The sequence below is a fragment of the Gastrolobium bilobum genome, unplaced genomic scaffold, assembly GCF_033153095.1.
Source record: "Gastrolobium bilobum isolate Gb01-03AN ecotype WA unplaced genomic scaffold, APGP_CSIRO_Gbil_v1 utg7904, whole genome shotgun sequence".
NCBI lineage: Eukaryota > Viridiplantae > Streptophyta > Magnoliopsida > Fabales > Fabaceae > Gastrolobium > Gastrolobium bilobum.
Genome location: NW_026899548.1, coordinates 629,114 through 654,766, shown reverse-complemented (window position 1 = coordinate 654,766; position 25,653 = coordinate 629,114). Strand labels below are relative to the sequence as shown.

Here is a 25,653-nt window from a genome sequence, read left to right as displayed (position 1 = left end):
AGATCTTTTTAATACGGTTTATAATGCAAAAGTTAGAAAATATATAAAAAAAAAAAATTGAATTCGAATTATATATAATAAACTCATGGACAGGAGTATAGAAATATAAAAATAAAAAGGAATAAAAATTGGCCCAGAGGAGATTGGACGATGATTCAATTTAAGGAACGAGAACCTGGCTTTGCATAAGATGCCAAGAAGTGGGTCGGTGAGTCGCGGCATTTTTAGTTTGGGTATGCTATTTGAATCATATGAAGAATGTCAACCACTAAAATATATTCTATAATTCTCCACAGCTTAATCTCTCCCATGCCTGCTTGAACAAGCTATTCGCAATTCCATTTTTATGTGTATTTTTATTTTTTATTTTTGAATGCTGATGAGTGTTTGGCAAATTAACATTTTGATTAATTGTTTAAAATTGAATTAATTACGTAAGCTTTTATATGTTTGAACTAGTGTTTTTTATTTTATTTAGAGCCATACCAAAACTGGCTTTGAAACTTAAATTTTCAATTGGGTGAGGTTGAGGATCAAATCGCCTCTCACGTCTTAGGTGGCGGCAAATAAGGATTAAGTTTTTTAAAATTTAGTGATTACTAGACACTGGCTCACGGGTTAGCTTAATTATTCCAAATAATATATTAGCACTTGCACTAGGAACGAGTGCTTTTTGTTTAAGGACATTAATTGAGTAAGAATAAAACATAACACAAGGTCTTGTTTTGTGTTTAGTACATTTTAAAAATACAATAAAACTAGACATACTTTTTTTAAAAAAAGAGTAATACATTGTAATTAATTCTACTTAAGGAAATAAAACAAAAGAAAATATAATAGAAAAGAATAAAATTATTTATTTCACTTTATTTTATTATATTCCCACTTACTTGAGTGAATTTCTGCGTGCTAAGGCGTATCACGGACATCCTATATTAAGGTAACTTGTTCCTATTATTATTTTTAAATAAAAACTAATGAAAATTGGTTAAGATGGTATGTGAATTGGCTCATCACCATGTTTTCTAAAGTATTAATCATTAGTAGGATGTAGGAAGTAGAATCTTCATAATTTTATTAGATTTATTGCAACAAAATCGGCTTGACTAACGTAAAGCAGGGATTTTGTAATAATAATATTTAAAAAAAATTAAAATTAGCTCAAATATATTTAATGTTTTCATTAAATCACAAACTTGAATAAAGTTTACAGTAAAAGAAATTTTTTTACTTTATAAAGTTCGTATAAAAAGTTAACGGTAAGATTATAAATCACCTGTTAATAATGTACGAGAGATTTTAAAATTTAAACCTAAATTAACCAGCTAGTTGGCTCATATGTACTTTTACAAATTATAACATAATGCATAATCATTTATAATAGATTCAAGCACCTTGAAGCCAGGCTGCCAGGCCACATGAACTTGTTGGTGGACTTTTTTGAGGTCTAGTAGGTTCTTGTGCAACGGTGCTCAGTTAAAAACATGGGCTTAAAAAAATTAGAATTCCACATTTTGGACGCAACAGCCCACATTCTCCAGGCTCGTTGATTCTTAAAGAGAAATCTCTCCATACCAAGTATCAACCCAACAAAGCCCAAGCCCATTAAAAGTTGGGCCTTCTCATTATTGAAATTTTAATTTTATTAATATTCTCCTGAGTCCTGAAGACAGTTCACCCACCGCGAAACAATATTGAGCATATTCCGCTAGATATGGTTCCACGCGCGGCAGAATCACGCGGTGATGACACGCCCACGGAAACGTCATGAGCCGGTGAAAGTTCTGATGGCACCCCATTCATCGCTAACGCCGAGGCTGCTAAAGCTAATACGACAGTACGTTACCTATTCTAAGTGATAACCGGTAACCGGTAACCTGCTTTCCTGTGTGGCAGGATATTCCTTGAAAGGATACATTGATCTTTGCGCCACATCGTAGCCCTACATTCTGTGCAGTACTATCACTATGGCTATAATCTAGACCCGCTGTTATGGCAATGAATCATTCTCTTGCTTCTTCTTCTTCTTCTTCTTCTCCTTCTTCTCCAACCTTGTCATCTTCGTCCTCTTCCTGGTTCTCCGGATTCGTTCGAGGCGGTAGGTCCTCCAGTTTGAAAATGTCCAGTAACTCCGCCATCGCCGCCTCCCCTGACATGACTGGCCCCGTCATCCGCAAAAATCAGTTCCGAGGGGTTCTCTTCAAGTACGGTCCCAATCCTATTCAGGTCCGTTACCTTGTTTCTTTTTTTAATTCTCGTTTCTGATCCGATTTTATTGTGGATTATTCTAATTTCGAACCATATTATATTCGCTGATATTGTGCCTGCATTGTCTTCAACCTCCGAGATCTCTGAATTTTCAAAGTATCATTCGTTTTATATAGGTTGTGGTTTCTGGTTATAGTGTCAAAGTTACGTGATGTTGTTTAACTTGCCTGCCTGCTACTCTGCCACCCGTTTGTATTCTATGTTCAACATCACCGATTCACCGTCACCTTTATGCCAACTAGTTCAGCTGATGAACCCGATTTAAAAGCAACGTTTGTATTCGAACATGTGTAACAAAATTAATATCAGTCACTTTCAGTATGAAATAATCTCTTAACAATATTGTAAAATTTTCAGTGCCTAATCTGGGTAATGTTCCCTCACAACTCTGTTTCACCTTACATTTAGGGGTGGCCATTGTGTTGTACTGCGTTAGAGTCCTGACTCCTGAAAGCTGAGGCAGGGCTTTCTTGTAGAGAAAAATAATTAATGTTGCTATATTCTTTCTTTTGTACCACGTAAATCCTAATTTCAATAAATTATTCTTGTCTTGAAATTTTAGAATTCTTCTGAATGTTATGGAGATTGCATTTTATGGTTTAGGATTACATTATTCCTTTGTCAAACTCATGCCTGAGTTGCTATCACTCTGTATCAGTCACTACCTTTTCTCTATTGTCTCTTCACTTTTAAAATCCCTTTTCTTTTCTTTTTTTCTTCCTTTTGTGTTTTCGTAGACTGCCTTGTGATAAATCATTCTATTTGCAGGTTGCATTCAAGACTGGTGATTTTAAACGACAAGTCATTTTTATTGGTGGATTAACCGATGGTTTTCTTGCTACTTCGTAAGTTTGATATTGCAGATTTTCTTCCAAGCAATATGCTTTTCATCTTCTAGAGTTTCTCCGGTTGAGAATGAGCTTAGACCTTCTCACTATATGCCTTATCATTTCTTTTTTCAAATATGATCTTAGATCCAAAGTTATAACTATATGCCATAGATGTGAACAGCAACAAGTGTGAATTTTTCCAGCCTACGAATTCTTAGTAAAAAAATATTAAGAAAACCCTTTTCAAAATTTTCAAGCCCATGAATATATAATTGGTTTAGTGTTTCTCCTCTCAAAAGAGAAAAAATTATCTCCATCAACCCTAACACGACGGCGTCTTAGGGTTTGGGAAAAAAATGCAGGGCATTTTGGAAAATTTCATGTTGCAAGGGAGAAGCAAAATTACCAAAATGCCCTGTATTTTTCCCCCTAAACGACATCAGCATTACATAAGATGATTTTATCTCCTGTGACGGAATAAACACTTTTTCCATATATAATTAATAAAGAAATATTATGATCGCAAATATTAGAAGAAATATAAAGCCACTCCAATACATTTGGTGCATGAGCGGTGTCATGGGATGTACTGAGCTTGTGAGTGTAATCATTTAGAAAAATATTCTTATTTATGTTGGTCTAAATGTTTGCGGCCTGCTTCCAAGTTCCAACGGATCTCAAATTCTATCTGCTAATCTCTGTTTCATTCTCAACTTCAGTTTGCTTTCCTATGGAAGCAGAATGGTCTGTTCTTCTCGTGTTCAGTGGCTTTAAAACCCAAATTCTTCAATTCTTTGGGTTAAAAGATAAAATGTAATGTATTTGTAACAGTATAATGATTGCTTTGGCTTTCTTAGCTTAAAATCCTATCTAGGGTTTCTAAGTATTTGGTGATGGGCATGATTGAGTTAAAGATAAGAGATAAATTAGTTGAATAAAATAAAATGCTGGTTTTAAGATATGCAAAAATAGTGCTTGGAGAACATCTTATGCATTATTACCCTTTTGCCACTTCTAAGTTAGTTTCAATTCACTGTAGTAACTTCAAAAATAGCAATATGAATAGCTACTGAGAAGTTAATTGTATTGTTTCTTTGGAAATCTGTTAACTGTGATATTTTTTATACTATTACTATTAGCACCTTGTACTTTCTATATTAAAAAGAAAAAAAGATTAAGTATTTTTTCAATATTTATAAATCTATGTCTTTGAAAGAAGAAAGTGCAACACTTTAGATAAATATAATTCTTGGTAAATTCCCAAATTTATTGTTTTAACTTTTGCAAGGACAACATAATTTTAAATAACAACAACCAAGCCCTATTCCTCTAGGTGGGTACAACTTTTTTTGAAAATAAAATAAAAATTGATGTATGATTTTCATTTTTTATTTTAAGATAATGTGCTAGAAGTTGGTATTATTATTAGTTTATTTAATAATATAATATCTATACTTGTTCCTGCACAGATTTTTTTCTTCTTTAAGAAAAAAGATCTGCATCTGGATGTGAACCTAAGAAGAGTTTCTGTCTGACATAGTGACATCTGTTTTCTTCATCTTCTTGTAGATACTTGGAACCTCTGGCAATTGCTTTGGACCGTGAGAATTGGTCACTAGTTCAATTTCTCATGTCATCTTCTTATAGTGGATATGGCACCTCCAGCTTGCAACAAGTAAACAATTAAATTTTAATTGTTGGTGTAGCTGTTGCTATTGCCTGTCGCTGTAAAGTGCTACTATATATTCTAGTGAATGGATATATGTTTATTAATTTTACTTATTATGAGCTCAAAATTCTGGTTTTACTTTATCTAACTTTTCATGAAAATATTAAGAGTAACCCGCCACATATAATGTCGCTAACATTCAGGTGAAGGTATTATTTTAATTTGTAGTGTGCATTGAAATGCCTTTCTCTTTAATATAGTGTACTTAGTGTTTGCAAAGGCATAGCATTGCAGTATAAAGCAATTGTTGGTCTTGGCGCTTACCTCAGGTTTCTTGTGGTAGAGAACACTTTGTTTAGTAAACTGTTAGGGACCCATTTGCAAGGTATGGGACTTGGAGTCCCACATTGGTTGTATGGGCAACTAATGTGGGGTTTATAAGGCCTTGGGCACTCCCACCCTTTGAGCTAGCTTTTGGGGTGGTGCTTCCCAAGGTTCTTATCAAATGGTATCAGAGCCTTCCACTGTGTCTCTGGGTTGCAATCGAGCGGCGCGGGTGGTAACGCCAGCATTGCAGTGTTTGCCCGGGGCTAGTAAAAGACTAGCGCAAAGCCAGCCCGCTTGGGCGCCGGGACTGCGGAGCGTGGTGGAATGTTAGGGACCCATTTGCAAGGTATGGGACTTAGAGTCCCACATTGGTTGTATGGGCAACTAATGTGGGGTTTATAAGGCCTTGGGCACTCCCACCCTTTGAGCTAGCTTTTGGGGTGGTGCATCCCAAGGTTCTTATCATAAACCTAAACAGTAAAAGACAACATCTTTGACTTTTTCATCCAATTTTTTTAAGTAATTTATCCTACTGTCAAATTAGTGACCATCAGCATCACCTCAACCAACATATATTCTGAATCAAGATGTTTTGTTAAATATGGTAAAGTAAGCATCCTGAGAGTAAGAGAAAGACCATTAAATTAGTGACCAATACCTCATGCAGCACATATTTAGAATATATTACCTCAATATTGTGGTCATTCAAGACCTATATGCTCAAGTTTTAATGTGTTAAAACAAAATTCTATTTTGATTCTCAGGTTTAACTGAAAAGTGCAATGTTAGTCTTTCCATCTGATTGATGAGGTTTATTATCTTGATGCTAAAGTTTGTGATTGCTTGTTGAATTCATGTTGAAGGATGCTAAGGATCTGGATCAGCTGATTAATTATTTAATTAACAAAGAAGATTCTGAAGGTGTGGCATTACTTGGGCATAGTACTGGCTGTCAGGTTATATGTTATTTGATTTAAATCCTGAACCATACTTTACTTCCATTTCTCCTCTTGCTACTAACATTTGTTGAGAAAGTTAAATAAACTTTTCTTCCTTTTGGAAATTTTATTTATCTAGGATATTGTGCATTACATGCGCACAAATTTTGCTTGCTCCCGGGCTGTTCGTGCTGCCATCTTTCAGGTATTTGTTGATAGTAGATCAATTCTGAACTTCATTTAAAAAAATTCTTTCACCTGCATGTCGTCTGTACAATGGTGGCCCTATCTTAATGCATTGTAATTATGCACGTAGAAGATGAACAGCCTTTTACAATTGGGGTCTTAATCTTCTAAAACACTCCAGTTTTTGTATGAGACTGGCCTAATTCACCTGATTTGAGTTTCTATCCATAACATGGATGCGGATACTTTGAAGTGAGTGACAGTATTTTGAGCCTACAATCTGACTGAATGGAACTGTCTTCCCAAACCATTATATTATGGATGTTCTGTCTGGTCAATGTCAATATATAATTTCATGCTATTGCATCTGTTCTCTAACTGAAAGCTTAGTTGTTATGTCTATTTAATTGTTCAGGCTCCTGTCAGTGATAGGGAATATCAAGCTACACTCCCTCAGACAGCTTCTATGATTGACTTGGCTGCAAAAATGATAAGTGAAGGCCGAGGTTCAGAGTTAATGCCAAGGGAAGCAGATCCTGCTGCCCCAATAACTGCCTATAGGTGAGTGTATATAAATATTGTAGGAGCAACACAAATACTGAGATAAGCCTGGATATCAATAAATAGGGTCAGCTATACGATTACTACATTGCTTGGAAACTAATGAATGTTATTCAATTGTAAGAATCTTCTTTTGCTCTCCAATTATAAGTCGAAAATGGTTGTTTGTTGTTGAGATATATAGTCCCACATTGGTTGTATGTGCAACTAATGTGGAGTTTATAAGGCCTTGGGCTCTCCCACCCCTTGAGCTAGCTTTTGGGGTGGTGTATCCCAAGACATACAACCAATGTGGGACTATATATCTCAACACGCCCCCTCACACGAGAGTCCATTGGGCTTGAAGAGTGGACAATGCAACAGGCCCAGCCTACCTGTGCTAAGAAATGCCACAAGAGAAAGCGGGGGACGGCGAGGCTCTGATACCATGTAAAGAACCTTGAGGTCACCACCCCAAAAGCTAGCTCAAAGGGTGGGAGTGCCCAAGGCCTTATAAAGGCCACATTAGTTGCACATACAGCCAATGTGGGACTATATATCTCAACATTAGTATAGAGAAATTCTTAGTTGGGCACGCTCTATCACATTATCTCATAGGCACTCAAATCATTATTTCACATATGTAAAGACATTTTTAAAATGGCCCCCACAACCTTGCAAATGTTAAATAATGATTTGAATGCCTATGGTAGACCATGCGTGAGTAAGAATTACTCATGAGTATAAGCAATTTCAATTTTTAAATGCCTACTATTTTGTAAGTATGATTCTTTTTCTTTATTTAGGACACTATGAATTATATGATAGTCGAGCGTAATTTACTTATGTGAGTTGATCCTTTAAAAGAATGATGTTGGTAAACCCATGGATCCTTCTGGCTTGCTTGCCAATTGCAAAAGCCACAAGTTTTACTCATGACACCGAGATTCCTCTACTGCTAACTGCAGTTAATGACAGGCTTCCAAATAAGTCAGTGCCATACTGCTATGCTGAATATCTGTGCAAGGTTTCAAGTGTTAAGTATTGTTTTTGAACTAAACTATATCAGATGTCAGGTAGACAACTTGTCCCCTATTAGTATTAAGTAATCTCTGTTTTCAAAGACATTATTTACTCCCTTTTTTTCCTCTTCTTTCTTCCTCAAATTTCTCTCCTTAGTGGACTAATACCATATGTGCGACATGTTGATGCATGAGAAATATTCACTGTTTGCTAAAATTGACATCGATTATATACTGCAGAAAAGGTCTTTGTTGTCTCATACTATTGCTCCCTTCCTTAAAGCAACTACTTTTGCAGGTATCATTCCCTGTGCTCATATAATGGCGATGATGACTTGTTCAGTTCTGACCTGAGTGATGATCAATTGAGGATGAGACTTGGGCACATGTCTAACACGCATTGCCAGGTGAGCATATATCTATGCATCATAATTCGTTGTTCTCTTTAGTCTATTCCTATATAGCCTTTGGGCTTGGCTAAAGTTATTTTGCTACAATATGCTAGTCTTAGGAGCAGAAGTTTTCTTTCTTCTTTTTCCTCTTTGTAGAAGGTATACGACAATTTTCTTTTGAAATGTCAATTGACAAATTGAAGCTAAATGCTTTCTAGGGTTTGCTTAGGTAGTTGGGGAGCTGGGTAGAGGTTACAAGTTTATATCATGCTAGTGATTCCCAATGTACCAAAAAAAATTTCACCATCAGATCATTAATGGTAACTCTCATTATTGGTCTGAATGGTGCTGAGCAATAGTGTAAGGGATGCCTTCATGGTGAAATGAGAGCGAGCCCCAGTGATACGGACCCACAACCTGAGGATACAATGGGCCCAGAAGAAGAGTATCAGCTGGACTCAGATTACACCCAAGGCCAGATGGGCCAAACGACACAAGAGCCAGCCCAAATGGATGAGTGATTATCATCTGGGTTAGCTTGACAGTATGCTGCACATGATGTGTTGGTTGCGTAATTTTAGGGAGCTGTTAGAAGAGGGAACGTGATTTCCATTCTGTTGTGCATTCTGTTAGCTGTAAGTGCTGAGGCACCGTTTGTTAGTCTGCATTCTTGCATTTCCTTTTATGTATATAAGCCGGTTGGCTTCTCATTATCAATCAAGCAATCAACAAGTTATTTTCTTCTTCATTTACTGTTTTTCAAAGGAGGTTACCCACCCTCGAAGTGGGATCATATTATCTGGTGCTTTCATTGAGAGGTCCTATCATTCCATGGCCGGACCGACTTCTTCTAATGAAAACATGGAGATCACACTCTCCCGTCTGCTTGACGCTCATCTCACATTACAAACAGATATTCAGAACATGGCACACCGAATGGCAGCTTTGGAAAGTAGACCCCTTCCTTTGGGTTCTCCTCACATGATCCCAGAACACGCCAACACAGGACCTGGAATCCGTACTACCATGAAACTGGATGTGCCAAGATTCGACGGCTCAGATCCTTTAGGTTGGTCCTTCAAAATATCTCAGTTTTTCGAGTTTCACCGTACACCAGAAGATCAACGTTTGCGAATAGCTTCTTTCTATATGGAGGGAGAGGCCTTAGGATGGTTTCAATGGATGCATTCCAATGGCCAGCTCAATAGTTGGGCTCAGTTCCTTCAAGCCTTAGACCTCCGTTTTGCCCCTTCCCAGTATGAAGATCCCAGGGGAGCGCTGTTCAAACTCTATCAAGCCACCACAGTTCGTGACTACCAGACGCAATTTGAAACGCTAGCTAACCGAATCGTGGGTCTCCCACCCCCTTTTCTTTTGAGCTGTTTTGTTTCAGGTCTTCGAGCAGACATCCGCCGTGAAGTACAAGCTCTGCAGCCTACTTCCCTCACACAAGCCATCGGGCTCGCTCGTCTCCAAGAAGAGAAGGTTAATGACACAAAAAAAACTCCCAAACCGGTTCCTCCGGTGTTCCTACTTTCCGATCTCCTCCGTCTCTGTCGGTTCCAAACACCAAGGCAGATCCGGCACTGAAGGGACGACCCATGATGAAACGATTATCCCCGGAAGAAGCGGCCGCCAGACGTGAAAAGGGGCTCTGCTACAACTGTGATGAGAAATATCGCCCAGGGCATAAGTGCAAGAGATTGTTCATGATGCTGATTGCTGACCCAGCATTTGAAGAGGATTATGTACCTGCTGACTTAAGTCTTTCCCTACAGCCGACGGTCCAACCAGATGACGACACGGATGAGCAAGAAACCCTAGTGGGCCAAATCAGCTTTAATGCCTTAGTGGGCCAAAGTGCTCCTCGGACCTTGCGGGTAAAGGGCCGAATCGGTAAAACTGAGCTCTCCATCTTGGTGGATAGTGGGAGTACCCACAATTTCATACAAGATAGGATTGCTAAATTTTTGGGCTTGCCTACACAAGAGACCCAAGGGTTTCCAGTAGTAGTTGGAAATGGGGATGAGTTGGAATGCTCTCTACTCTGTAAGACCGTACCACTACACTTTGGGCCGCACCAATTTAACGTGGATCTACTAGTATTGCCTATTAGTGGAACGGACCTGGTCCTTGGGGTCCAGTGGTTAAAAACCTTGGGACCCATCCTAACCGACTATAGGGACCTCACCATGAAGTTTGTGAAGAATGGGGAAATTGTTAAATTAACTGGGGCCTCTTCGGATGGGCTTCAAGAAATCTCCCTGGCCCAGCTGCGAAGGATGTCGTCCACACACTCTATTGTGGAACTTTTTCAATTGGAAGTGTACCCTAGCTCCACTCCACCGACAACTACCCCATCCGCACCTCCATGGCTCCCTGCCTTGCTGGACGAATTTAAACCACTGTTTGCAAACCTGGGCGAGCTCCCACCGCCGCGCGACGTGGATCACAGGATCCCACTGACCGATGTCTCAGCAACGGTTAATGTTCGACCGTATAGGTATCCTTTTTTCCAGAAGCGCGAGATCGGGAAGCAGGTTCAAGAGATGCTCGCTACCGGGTTGATTCAAGGCAGCACGAGTTCTTTTTCTTCTCCTGTTCTGTTAGTCCGCAAAAAAGACGGCTCATGGCGTTTTTGCGTAGACTATCGGGCACTAAATTCCATCACACGGAAAGATCGCTTCCCGATCCCAACCATCGACGAGCTTCTCGACGAATTACATGGAGCTCAGTGTTTTTCCAAGCTCGATCTGCGTTCTGGATACCACCAGATACGCATGCATCCCAACGACGTGTCCAAAACAGCTTTCCGAACTCACGACGGACACTACGAATTTTTGGTGATGCCGTTTGGGTTGTGCAATGCTCCGGCGACGTTCCAGGCAACTATGAATAGGTTGTTTCAACCCTATCTTCGTCAATTTATTATTGTTTTTTTGATGATATTTTAGTTTACAGCAAAACTGAGGCCGAGCATATGAGTCATCTCTGGCAAACTTTTGAGTGTCTGTTGCAGAATAAATTTCTGCTGAAAGGAACCAAGTGTTCGTTTGCACAGGAGTCTATTAATTATTTGGGTCATATCATATCCAAGGGTGGCGTGGGACCGGATCCGGAAAAAATTAGAGCCATGGTGGAATGGCCTCTGCCAACGACTCTTAAACAACTAAGAGGTTTTTTGGGTTTGACTGGTTTTTACAGAAAATTCGTTCGAGGTTACTCTGCAATCGCGGCACCTTTGACGGACATGTTGAAGCGTGATGCCTTCGAATGGTCCGAAAAGACACGAATGGCTTTCGAGCAGCTGAAAAGTGTAACGACTCAGGCCCCGGTCCTACACCTTCCTGATTTCGATTCAGAATTTGTGTTAGAAACCGATGCTTCTGGCTTAGGTATGGGAGCCGTACTGTTACAAAGAGGACACCCTGTGTGCTTCTTCAGCAAGAAATTTTCTGGTCGCCTACTTCAAGCCTCTACCTATGTACGGGAGTTACATGCCATCACGGAGGCTGTCCGCAAATGGCGTCCCTATCTGCTTGGCCGACGCTTCACAATTCACACGGATCAGCGAAGTCTTCGCGAGCTCATGACTCAGGTCATTCAGACCCCGGAGCAGCAGTATTATTTGTCAAAGCTCCTTGGGTACGACTACACTATAGCATATAAACCTGGTGCCTCAAACCAAGTGGCTGACGCATTATCCCGCGTAGAGCATTCAACTGCAACTTTGATGGTGCTCTCTGTTCCGCAATTTGAGTTTATTTCCAAGCTTAAAGGGACATATAACATTGACCTTGAGGTGCAAAAGCTTTTACAAGAATTGGAAAAAGACCCTTCTTCGCATCCTTTTATGCGCGCGGTGCAAGGGGTGCTTCTTTTCAAGGACAAGATTTTTATTCCAGCAGCCTCGCCCCTCAAACAAACCCTCTTACTTGAATTCCATGCTTCCCCATTAGCTGGGCATGTTGGTATCAGTAAGACGCTTGGCAGGCTTCGCGAGAATTTCTATTGGAAAGGCATGAAACATGATGTGGCAGCCTTTGTTAAATGCTGTTTGATTTGTCAACAGATGAAATCCTCACATCAAGCTCCGATTGGTCTCTTGCAACCAATTGAACCGCCAACTCAGGTGTGGGAGGACATCTCTCTGGACTTCATAACAGGGCTGCCTTCCTTCCAAAATTATACCGTAATTCTTGTGGTTGTAGACCGCTTCTCCAAGGCAGCCCATTTTGGGAAACTACCTACTCACTTTACTGCTTCTAAAGTTGCTGAGTTATTTGTTCAGATGGTCTGTAGCCTGCACGGTATGCCAAAGAGCATGATCTCCGACCGAGACCCTATCTTTCTCAGTCGTTTTTGGCAGGAGCTATTTAAACTCAACGGTACTAAGCTTCGAATGTCCACCGCTTACCACCCACAGAGTGATGGCCAAACTGAAGTGGTAAATAGAACACTGCAGCAGTACCTCCGGTCCTTTGTTCATGAACGTTTATGGGGAAAGTTCCTTCATTGGGCCGAATGGTGCTATAACACCACCACCCACTCATCCACAGGCACGACACCCTTCCAGGTTGTTTATGGAAGAGAACCTCCAAACATTCCCACGTATATCCTTGGCAGTAGCTCCATTGATGCCGTTGATTTCGAGCTAGGCGCGAGAGAGGCACTTTTACATCGTCTAAGGCAGCGTTTATTAAAAACTCAGGCAGCCATGAAACTGTCCGCGGATCAGCACCGCCGTCAATATGACTTCCATGAAGGAGATTGGGTAATGGTTCGCCTACGGCCCTACCGTCAGACTTCTGTAACTGGTTCTCATCCAAGGAAATTAGCCAAACGTTTCTATGGACCTTATCAGATTAAGCGCTGTATCAATCCGGTAGCCTTCGAATTGGAGCTTCCTGCTGACTCCAAAATACATCCTGTGTTTCATTCATCCTTGTTGAAACCCTTCTTTGCTGCTGATACACCCAATCCGGATCAACCTTTACAGTTGCCGTCGGATGCACTAGATCACCAACCACTGATCCAACCTTTGGCAATTCTGAATACTCAAGAAGGGCCAGATGCTTCCCAAACCAAGGTATTAGTTCAATGGAAAGGTTTATATCCCGAAGATGCTACTTGGGAGTTGCTGACTGAATTCCAAGCCACTTATCCTTCCTTCCACTTTGAGGACAATGTGGATTCTGATGGGGAAAGGGATGATACGGACCCACAACCTGAGGATACAATGGGCCCAGAAGAAGAGTATCAGCTGGACTCACAGATTACACCCAAGGCCAGATGGGCCAAACGACACAAGAGCCAGCCCAAATGGATGAGTGATTATCATCTGGGTTAGCTTGACAGTATGCTGCACATGATGTGTTGGTTGCGTAATTTTAGGGAGCTGTTAGAAGAGGGAACGTGATTTCCATTCTGTTGTGCATTCTGTTAGCTGTAAGTGCTGAGGCACCGTTTGTTAGTCTGCATTCTTGCATTTCCTTTTATGTATATAAGCCGGTTGGCTTCTCATTATCAATCAAGCAATCAACAAGTTATTTTCTTCTTCATTTACTGTTTTTCAAAGGAGGTTACCCACCCTCGAAGTGGGATCATATTACCCAGAGCAAGTGATAAGGTTGCTTCTTTGTGACCAGAAAATCATGGGTTCAAATATCGAAAACAGCCTTTTTGCAAAATGCAAGGGTAAGGTTGCATTCAATATTCCCTCACGTGTACCCTCGCAAAGCTTGGGAGCCTTTTTGTATTGGGGTTGCCTTTATTCTAATATAATTATAATGACAAAGACAGGAGATCTGAGAGCTACCTTTTTATTTTGGAAAGGAAAAAGAAAATCTATAAGGAAGTTTATCATCTTGGTTTGCCTTGGTTTTTTGGCAGGTTATATTTTCTATGGCAGATGAATATGTGCCAGATTATGTTGATAAGAAAGCACTGGTTGAGCGGTAAAATCCCCTTTCTGATGCCAAATTTTTGGTTATGCAATAACTGCAATTTGATAGGAGTAAGATATATGATTACTGTTCATATGGTGGGGTACATTTTGAAAACATGCAGATTATGCAGAGCGATGGGAGGTGCAGAGAAAGTAGAGATCGAATATGGAAACCACTCCCTCTCTAACAGAGTCGAAGAAGCTGTCCATGCTATTATTGACTTCTTAAAAAGAGAGGGACCCAAGGGCTGGGACGATCCATGGAATTAACGTGGGTGTCTTTGTCAATTTTGACTACCGTCTTTCGTTGTTATTGTAGTTTTGGTTCCTTTAATCTTGTTAATCTTTCATTTTTCTCCCATATATCTGTTTTTTTTATGGGGGGTGGGGGTGTTTAATCTGTCGGGGTTGTTATTTGCAGCCTTATTTTTTGTTAATATAATAGATGTTAATATATATTGTCTTAAGAAAAATAGTTTGTTTTTAAATTAATTAATTCTTACCCAAGGAAATTTTGCTACATTTTATCCACGTAAGGTGCTTTTTATGCCTTGTAAGTTGTGAATGTTACCTCTGTCGACCGATAGGGTTGTCAGGATTTGCTATAAGATTTTGTGATATAGACATGTAATGGAATTTAAGCCGCTTATTTGGTTGCTAGTTTTCCTGCATAAATAATTTCCCTACTGCAAGATCGGCATCAGAATTAATTAATTCCTTCTTGTGATCATGGTAGGGAAGCAACCAATGCACAAACGTATATTTTTTCTTCAAAAACATGAGTAGTAGTCCACGTTTTTCTTGTACGTGATACTCCCTCAGGCAATTTTACAACAGTATTTGTTTCATTTTTTTTTGTTTTCCTCCACATATTGGAGACCCATATCGCAGTCATGTACACTACACCTATGCTTCCTTCTCTTTGTTCATTTTAATTCTCCTGGATTCCTGTAATGAACTCTAGGTCCAAAATGATTTGTGTTGGTTGGTGGTTGGTTGGTGGAGTTGGTAACTACTGAGCAGCAGGCTAAAGTATCTAAGAAGCCGTCTATTAACTTAAAAATTAACCTTATTTTTCGTCGTTTGGCTTTAAAGAGATGCGTGCATGTTATGTTTTACCGGGTCAGGTGGATATGGACGACACAATATTTTAATTTTAAAAATATATTTTGATATCAAAATATATTTTTAATTTATGTAATATATATTATATTTAATATTCAATAATTTAAAAAAAAATTAAATTTATAATATTTATTAATTTTATAAAAAAATACAAGATGTAAATATTTATTATTATATTCTTAAAATGAAATTTTGTTATACATTTTAATAAGATTTATTTGATATTTATTTTTTATATTTATTATATCAGTTTGATAAAATATAAATTAATTTTTTAATATATATATATATATATATAATAAAATTTTAATTATTATAAATATTAAAACGTGTCAAAATATCTGAAAGTACTGAGATGTCCAAAAATATTCGATATGACACGTCAAGACAATCGTGATTGTCTACTGTTCTTATCTCCTCTAGTTCCCATAGCCACCATCACTTTGCCAGCTGTGACCAGAGTCAGGAGTGCCATATACTAGGCCCTATATAAAGAAATCTTCGTTTGGTACACGGAATTTTTCAAGAATTCTAAGAAATTAAATTTTTTAAAATTTTAAATTTACGAATATTATTATAAATTAAATGTAAAAATCATATTTTTAAAAATTAAGATTCTCGACTAAAATTTTTTTTCTCCTCTACCAAACACTTCTTACAAGCGTTTGAGATAATACTCTTAATCCTTCAAATTCTATTTGAATTTAAATATATTTGTAAAAAAATTAATTCAATTTAAAAGTTTAAATTAGTATAAGAAGATTTTTTAGTAGTTTATATTATTTTCTAACATACTTCTTCGTAAGATAGTTCATTGGATTTGAAATATGGATGATGTATCAGAGTTTACTTATGTTAATAAATTATACAAAGAAAATAAGAGGCGGTGAGGATCAAATCCGGAATATCGAGACTATCTAAAAAGTTTAAGCTATTAAGTGAAGAGGTCCATCAATGATTTATATAATTCTCTAAAATGTCTCCTCGCACAAAAGCGCACTGGATATAAAGGATGAATAATACACAGATTTATCTACTTATGCTAAAAAATTCTAATAAAAAAAATAAACTCTCTTACGAGGAAACGTGTTAAAAATATATAAAATTATTAAGTTTATATTATTATCTCACAATATTATTACATTTAATTAAGTTATTTTCTGTATCATGTGTTATGCTGTTACTGAATTGGTGTATCAATCTCAGCGCCAAAGTTTCTCCATATATCTTTGGGTTTTTTTAGGAAAAAAAAAATAACAGCACTACTAACCCGCGTCTATTGCAAAAAGCTGAGATCGGGTGAGTTCGTGAGTTGTGTTATGAGCGGTATTTCACATAAGAGCGTACTGAATATGAAGGGTAAATAATACACATATTCATTTATTTATGTTAAAAAATTGGATATGAAGGATAAATAATACAGAGGCGTATTTATTTATGTTAAAAAATTCTACAAGAAAACACTATTCCAAAATTAAGACTGAATAACCTGATACAGTTTTGTAGTGGCTAAGTTCCAATACGCTGTTACACTGTTGTAGTGCTAAATGACTTAAGTTTGTCGTATTGAATAAAATACATCTCATTCACGTGAACATGGATATGATAGCACATGCATAGCATTCACCAGAAGCAATGTTCTGAATCTTGGTGTCACTTAGTTAATCATTCGAGGGAAATTTAATTGATTACTTTGTACTTTGTCTATCTATTTCAGTCATAAACTCAATTCACCTATCCATTGCTTCAGATGTAGAAAATCGAAACCATTTTTTTTTTTTCAAAATTTAGATTTTGCAATTTTTTTCTGTTACTTAGAAAAATAACTTTACATGTGCCTAAGCTAACTTTCCATAGATTTGTCTCAAACAATCCTTCTTGAGCTGTTTAACTATAGTTTGGTGAGGCCTACAAGGAAAGCCTTCCCCTGCAATAAAAGGATGCCACTAACTAACTTTTTCAGTCATTAAATTGTGCATCAAATTTAATAGAAGTTTTACCCAAAAAATAAAAATAAAAATAAAATCATAGGATTATATTATAATGTTATTCCGGAAGATCCCTCTGAATTCTCAATCAGCCACCACCACACAAGTCTCTCTCTGTGATGTTCTGGCTGAATATGAATATAAGTGATACATTATTGCTTCTTCTTTTTTGGAAAACTACATTATTGCTGTGTGGTGACTGCAAACAAACATTTGTGGTTTGGGTGGGACATCCCACGTGGTCCACATTCCCATACAGTATGTTTCACCGTTTCATGAATGTTCCGAATGACATAAATGCCCCCATCAACCCCACCTCTCTGCTTCCTCAGTTCCAATCGTTAACAGTTCACGTGTGTCGGTGCGGTACATTGCGGACGGCACGGTGATTCAACAACGCTTCCTCTCGAATCCCCCAAATGTGCAGGGCACTATCGTCACATCAGTCCTTATTTTAATGGTATTAGCTACCTGAATAATCATTAAGTTCAAATTTGCTATATGTAAAACATTTAAGTGTAATTAAATAATGTCTTAAGAAATAATCAAAATTGTTAACTATACATTATTTAATGAGATTTATAATATATTAAATAAGGAATTTAATCAATTGTATGGTAATACATATAAGACTATGGGACGGTTATATTTACAATTACTTTAAATAATTGGATTATTTCAAAATCAACGCTTAATAAATATAATTTTTGATATATAATATGTTCAAATTAAATTCATAATAATTTAAATTATAGTTAAATGGAGTTTCTATTTTACTTGGAACATCCTACTCTATAAATAACCTACCGGCCTAGGATTCCCTACTTTCGTCGACATCTAATCATATCACTATTGTACCATATAAACATAAAATAAGCATCAAATTAACGTATTAATTAATTTTGTAATTTTATAATTTTTTAAAAAGGACCTATCGCAAAAATGTACAAATGGAAAAAAGTATAAAATATTAAGGTCGGTTTGGTATGCGGGGTTTTTGAAAATTCTTAAAAAATAAATTTTTTTAAATTTTTAATTTTCAGATATTATTGTAAACTAAATGTAAAAATCATATTTTTAAAAATTCAGATTCCCGAATAAAAAAAATTTCTCATCTATCAAACGTCCCGTAAAAGAAATATTTTTCTTATTTTACATAAGAAATTTTTTTCATGTTACACTCATAATTAAAAGGTGGGACTTATCTTGATTTTTTTATTTTTTTATTTTTTGTGGACTCCACTCATATATTATGTGTGTAACATGAAAAAATATTCTCATCTAAAATCATAAAATTAATCCCCATAGAATAATGTATTGCGAAATGCGAATATGCACATCTTACTATACATTTATGGGATTTATTAATTTCTTATAATAGAAGATATTTTTTCTCATACTATAAGCATAATTACATGGGATTCACTCATTTATAAAAAAAAAAATTAAAAAATTAATGTATATGTAGGAGAGAAAAATACACTCCAACAATATGAGAATATATTTTTTCTATATTTATATTACAAAATTTAAATACACACACTCTTATTATAATTTTATAAATTTATCAATTTAATTATCTAAAACAAAAGACTTTTGTAATTTTAAGATATTCTTTTTAAAGTTGAGAAGTATCATATTGAAATCCATGATATATTCTCTCATTATGTGTGATTTAATATGCTGAGGTTATGTGAAATGATTTTGACTATTCATTAACGATAATGAAAAATAAGAGAGAAAATATATTAGGAAAAGTAGTAATAAAAAGAGAGGTAGGATATTATACTATCAATTTTTTCTATTATCACTCTAATTATTATTAAATTCAAAAGTGATTTTTTTTTTCTCTTTTCATTCAATTTTTCCTCTCTAATCCAATAATGATTAGAGTGATAGTAGAAAAAATTGATAACATGAATATCTTACCTTATAAAAAGATAAGTATTAATTTATCTATAAACAATTAAGATCATCCCTTATCATGTTAAATTAAAATAAAAGGATTCAATTTTCGCATAACATAATTACAAGCCTGATAAACATTAAATTATGGTCAACCAAGTAATTAATTACTCTATGATTTTTATTCAGTTTTTATTTATCTAAACTATTTAATGATTGTGCAATGTATACTAGAAATGAAAATAAGATTAAAAGAGAGAGTTGAAAACATTAAATATATGGCACTTCACTTAAATAAGTTTAATGAACAAATATATCTAATAATTTATTAAACAGTATTTATTTTCGTATTACATCATTTACTCTTTTAAATTCATATTCAATGTTGACTCGATTTTTAAATTTTGTTATCACTAAAAATCTTAAATTTAAATCTTTAGTACCAGATTGTATTTTTTTTCCCGAAAAACAAGTCTAATCATAGAATTCTTCTTGCAAAAGCTCACACATTTTCTTTGTTATTATTGAATATCTATAAAGATTTATCATTGTGCCTGTATAAATATAATTTTTACAAACTACAAAAAAAAAGTTTAATAATTTAAATACAGGTTTATATATTCAAGTAATTGCATAAGATTCTTTACGTTTGTTTTTTATAAAATTAATATCGCCATCTCTTTATTAATTTAATACTAGCTTATTAACATGTTACGTCTTCTACCTTAAAAACTAAACAAATCAAAAAGGAATTTTTTTTTAATGTCAAAATTTTTATTTATGTAATATGGATGTATGCTTTTGTAACATAACATTTTTTTACACACATACATTATCATTTATCATAATGGGAATAAATGTCATAGTATTAAAGGATCCGACCATTCAAATATAAATAAAAAAGTGTTGGTAAAATATATTAATATAAAAAGAAAAAAATAATAAAAAATTTAAATTTGATTGGTTTGATATCCTCTCATCTGATGTGACATGAGAACATTCGTTCTCAAGAAAACCTTGGGTATTCCCACTCTAGGTACATCCATGTCAAAAAGGAGAAATTTTTATTAATTTAAAAAAAATTAAAGAAAAATATGAGTTAAAATAGAAAGAAAATTTTCTCATTTAGGTACTCCCGTAATATATATAAAAAAAATTCCTTCATTCCCATCTTAAATAGATAGTTTTGAATTTTAAAATTAAAATTTTAATGATAATCGCTAGATTAATGATGAGGATATGGATAACTATACAATATAATTTTATATGATAATTTAAGAATTTATCATTTTTCCATTAATTTAAGATAAAATTATTTCCAACGATCTTAAAATTATGGAAATTTGATAAAATTAATAAAAAATGTTGTGATAGCGATGTACAGATAGAATTTTAAAACACTCATCGTTAATTTCCCTAAAAAAAAAAAACTTAATTTTAAAGTGTTAGAGATAACATGAGTAGCTAGAAAAAGGTAAAGCCATCATATAACCAGCTACAGATAGATTTTTAAAACACACATCCTTAATTCCCCTAACCTAAAACAACTTAATTTTGAAATGGTTAAAGATAACATTATCTGAAATGGCTAGAGAAAAAGATAAAGCCATAATCTAATTCGTGAAATTCTTATCGACATATTATTCAAAAAGGACTGAGTAGATAACGAAAGCAGCAGGTAAAACGCGTTCCAAAACGAATTTATGTTGAATCCAACTTCCACACAGCACAACAGTGCTTGGAGTTGAAGGAGTTTCAATATAAAAGAATAATAAAGCAAAAGACAACTTTGATTACAAAAAAAGGGAAAAGGAAAAGTCCACAGCTAAAAGCAAATTAAAGTTTAGAGAAAACATTGTTGTTGATAACAGTTATTGGACTTGATTTTCTCAAATCTGCTGAAAGTTACTCTCCTTGAGTACAATGTGAAAGACCTTATCTTTTCTCTGCATGGTGGCTCTGCAACTCTAGCTTCCTGCTTCTTCAACCTTGAATTATAACTCTCAATACACTGAAATTTTAAGCACCTTGTGAGTATCCACACCATTTGTTTTTCCCTTTCTTCCATTAAAGTATTGTATTTTTTTTCTCTCTCTCTTTCTCTTTTTTGTTTTGCCTCGAGAAAATCGATATTTGTGCTTTCAAGAGACTCTTTTTGGAGTGTTGTCGTCAAAAATAACAACTTTTGTAGTGTTGGGTGGTGGGTTTGGTTTGGATTTGTTGGTTGCTGTTCCGCGGTGGTGGCCTTTTTTTGGAATTTTCTGATGCCGGAGAAGGAAGTGATTTCGCCGCCGGCGAATCAATGGGGCCAGTGGTCGATTCCAATACTTCATTGGCGTGTTGGTTTGCTCACTGCTTTGGTTTTGGTTGGAATGGTCCTAGTTTGGAGCATTGATGGGTGCACTGTTAAGAACTACATTGAAGTTTTGAGGTATCGCCAAGATTATCTTGCTCTAAGGGCTCATTCTCCTAATTTGACTCTTTCCCATAAAAATTTAACTTTTGTCTCTCCATATATTCCTCTTAGTTTGGATCATAACCAAACCAATAAAACCCAGAATCCTGGCAAAAACCCAAAAAGTTCACTTGTTCAGGGGCATTATTCAAGTTGGATTTCAAGTGAATTAGAGCCCAACTTGACTTCAAATCTTATAGCTCGATGGTCAGCTCGGGGAGGAGAACCTTGTAAAGATTCTAAGACTGTGGAGATTGCAATTCCTGGGTTAGATGGTGGTAAAGTGATAGAGCTATCAGCTGGAGATGTACATGAATTTGGTTTTCAAGCATTGGATGATTCAGGGAAGCCTCACTGTTTGGGTGGGGATTACTTTGAGACTGATCTTTCAGGGGAATCATGGAAATCTCGACCTTTGGTGAAAGATTTCAATAATGGGACTTACTCGATTTCTTTGCAAGTTCATCCTGATTTTGATGGGGTTTACAATCTCACTATAATCCTGCTTTATAGACACTTTGAAGGACTGAAATTCACCCCATGGAGATTTTCTTATGATAGAATGCTGCGTAATATTGCAATCAGATTCTACAAAAGCAGTGTTCAAATGCCAGAACTGCAGACTTGCAAAGCTTCTGATTTTGGGAGGGATGTGTGGTGTGGAAGGTGGACAAGGCATGGCAAGAACGATGACTGCCCCATAGGTAATGATGGTAGGTATCGATGCCTAGCACCGGATTTTCCTTGCAAAGCTCCTTGGTGTGATGGTTCATTGGGAATTCTGGAGAGTAATGGTTGGGTGTACTCAACTCACTGCTCATTCAAGATGTATTCAGCTGAGTCTGCTTGGAATTGCTTGAGCAATCGATGGATTTTCTTCTGGGGTGATTCAAATCATGTTGACACAATACGGAATATGCTCAATTTTATTTTAGATTTGCCTGAAATACATTCTGTCCCCAGACGATTTGACATGAATTTTTCCAACCCAAAAGACCCATCTCAAACAGTTAGGATCACAAGCATCTTCAATGGGCATTGGAATGAAACACAAAACTATCTGGGGTTGGATTCTCTGAGAGATGAAGGGTTTCAAAGTTTGTTGAAGAAATACTTCTCGGAAGAAACAATCCCAGACACTGTAATCATGAACTCCGGCTTGCATGACGGTGTCCATTGGCGTACTGTAAGAGCATTTTCTGTTGGAGCAGACTATGCAGCATCCTTCTGGGCAGATGTTATGAAGACTGTGAAGCAAAGGGGGTTGGCATGGCCAAGAGTTTTTTACCGAACTACAGTAGCAACTGGTGGATATGCAAGATCACTAGCATTTAATCCTAACAAGATGGAGGTATTCAATGGTGTGTTCTTGGAGAAATTGAAGAAAGCAGGTGTTGTATCTGGTGTGATTGATAACTTTGATATGACATTTCCATGGCATTTTGATAACCGATGTAATGATGGAGTTCACTATGGAAGGGCTCCAGCAAAGATGAAGTGGCGAGATGGCCAAATTGGGCATCAATATTACGTGGACCTCATGTTAGCTCATGTTCTTCTCAATGCCTTATGTGCAAGATAGCCAAGCAGCTTCAGTTAGAAGACATGGTCAGAACTTACACTTTGCCTACAAGGTAGCATTTGAGGGAAGTGTAGGCATAACCTATAGAATAATGCACACATTATACTTCTCCTGCAAAGGTGCTTGGTTGAAGACTATTGGGGTAGCATCCACCATATTTGGACAAGTTTGGCATTCTTTCTTGCTTATATATTTTTGTTTGCGTGAGTTATGTATACATGAGATTGTTCCACTCGTAGATTAGCAGAGGATTTTAACTCCTCAAAACACATTTTACTATTGTAATCAATATCATAGTTCAAAGGCTATTTTTGGTTTGCATGTCTTTAAGCATTAATGCAATGACTTGCACTCTTCTATATTGGCTTGTGGTTAGTTACTGACATTGAATGGATAACTTTTGTGCCTTTCTTGTTGGGAGTGGACAGCTATAATTAACGATGGCACCGAACAACTAACAAAGTTCTAAATACCAAAGCAATATATCTAACAACTTTGACAACCACTCCATTTTCTTTTTGGCTTTTTCTATGGCTAGCTTGACATGGATTACCCAATTTTCATCCACCATATTGATAGCTTTGCTTCAATAACTTTTCCAATTACCTATGTACAATCCATCTTCTTTCTGTTTCTGGCACTATTCCTTCTCCATTTATTTTATTTTATTTTATTTTTGTGTTTGCTTAAGAGGCAAACATGCAAGTATGGACCAACTTTTAGTAGTTTCATTTAAAGTTTCATCCTTCCCAATCTCAATAATCAATGCATATTTAAATTTGCTCACAAGATAGTTACAACTTTCCAGTTACAACAAAGATTCACCCATCTCTTACGGGGAAAGGGAGCAAAAAGTTATTTATCAAAAGTTAGCCACACATAATAAATGAAAAAAGAAGAAAAAAGACATTGATAATCTAGTTGAGTTGGGATTGAACTCCGTCAAGCAAATTTTTTTATATCATTGGAAATTATGTTTTCAGCTTATGAAATATGAAGGTTTATCCTATGCCCTTCTATTTTTTTTTTTTTTTTGGGTATGATTATTATTTAATATATAATATATTTGTATGTAATATTTAATATATATTTGTATGTTCCACTCACTTGAAATATACAATCACTTTTATTAAATCAAACACATAATCTAATACTAATTATTAATTATTAAGAGCGTCGATTCCTCCACAAAAACAAAATATACCAAAGGAATTTCTATTTTTTTATTCGATCCAGTTTAATTCGGCTCAAGCATGGTTGAACCTATATTCGAGATGTCTCTACCAAATACTAATTTTTTTTTTTTTTTGGAAGTTACAAGGAATTGAACACAACACCCTACACTACACACACTCCTAACACACACCCCACACCACTAGGCTAACCCTAGTGGTCCAAATACTAATTTTCTATCTATTGCCCAAAAATATTTTGGATCATATTAAATACATAGATAAAAAAAAAATCTAAGAAAAAGTAATTCACCTAAAAGTTTCCTTCTCCAACTAATATTTGCCATACATACTTCTGTTAGGAATCAATATTTTTGTCTATTCGCCGATCTAACTTTTTCAAATATTTTATATTCAATAACATTTTTCAAAAGATTATTCTTGTAGCAAATATGAAATCACTTTTTAAATATTTAAATTGATGCAGTTCAATTTACCTAACTATCACCAATATATTAAATATTTGTAAAATATTTAATATATTTATTTATACTGTTAATAATAATTTTAAATTAAAATAGTTGAAAATCCAATCATTTAGATTACAAATGCTTTTTCAAGAATAATATTTCACATGATATTCATTCCTTATCGAAGATGGAAATAAAGAAATATCTCTATCGCCTTTAACCTCCTCTTCCAAATCCTCTACTCCCTAAAATATGTAACATTCTTAAAGTAATTATACAAAAATTTAAATGACTTATTTACCTTTTATATATTTTTATTATTTAATTTATTTCATTAAAATTCATGAATAAATAAAAGGAGTATACAATCTAACTAAAAATATTGATCGCAAACTTTTTATCATTCAAGTTTTTTAAAAAGAGAAATTAAAGTTTTTATTAATTTTAAAAACATTACCCAAAAAAGATGAAACTAATATTTATTAAAGTAAATTAAAAATATATATTTAATATTTAAATATTAAATATAAGTAAATTAAATATATATTTAAATTAAATTAAATTAAAAATATTTAATTCTTGCTTGAAATAGTTTGAATTACAAACTCAAATGAAAATCTTTAAAAATATATAAATTTAATTGAAAATAAACTTGATAGATGAAACCTAAAATAGGATACTGAAAATATAATTTTTCAAAATTAATTAATAAAAAAAACTACGATTGAATTATGTATTTTACACATATTTTTTTATTTATATATTAATTCTTAATTGTGTGGAAAAATAGAAAAACCATTAAATGTATGAAAAGTATATTTTTTATTATTTTTTCCT

The 25,653-nt window shown here is 35.3% G+C and overlaps 2 protein-coding genes across 3 annotated transcripts; both read left to right on the top strand.

The window, feature by feature from the left end:
• The first annotated feature begins 1,692 nt into the window (after nucleotides 1-1,692).
• On the top strand, nucleotides 1,693-14,561 carry LOC133291296 (UPF0613 protein PB24D3.06c). The gene is made up of 9 exons (XM_061489536.1): nucleotides 1,693-2,226; nucleotides 3,037-3,113; nucleotides 4,668-4,773; nucleotides 5,958-6,050; nucleotides 6,172-6,237; nucleotides 6,634-6,779; nucleotides 8,079-8,187; nucleotides 14,065-14,129; nucleotides 14,242-14,561. The coding sequence occupies exons 1-9, from the start codon at nucleotides 1,993-1,995 to the stop codon at nucleotides 14,387-14,389; spliced, it is 1,044 nt and encodes a 347-aa protein (XP_061345520.1). The 5' UTR covers nucleotides 1,693-1,992; the 3' UTR covers nucleotides 14,390-14,561.
• A 6,304-nt stretch (nucleotides 14,562-20,865) lies between these two features.
• On the top strand, nucleotides 20,866-23,484 carry LOC133291278 (uncharacterized). 2 transcript variants are annotated; one of them, XM_061489511.1, is made up of 2 exons: nucleotides 20,866-21,167; nucleotides 21,414-23,484. In XM_061489511.1, exon 2 carries the CDS (start codon nucleotides 21,510-21,512, stop codon nucleotides 23,172-23,174), a length of 1,665 nt encoding a protein of 554 aa, XP_061345495.1. In that variant the 5' UTR covers nucleotides 20,866-21,167; nucleotides 21,414-21,509; the 3' UTR covers nucleotides 23,175-23,484. The 2 variants fall into 2 exon arrangements, with proteins under 2 accessions (XP_061345495.1, XP_061345496.1); XM_061489512.1 differs by having other exon boundaries at nucleotides 20,866-21,641; nucleotides 21,732-23,484.
• The last annotated feature ends 2,169 nt before the right edge of the window (nucleotides 23,485-25,653 follow it).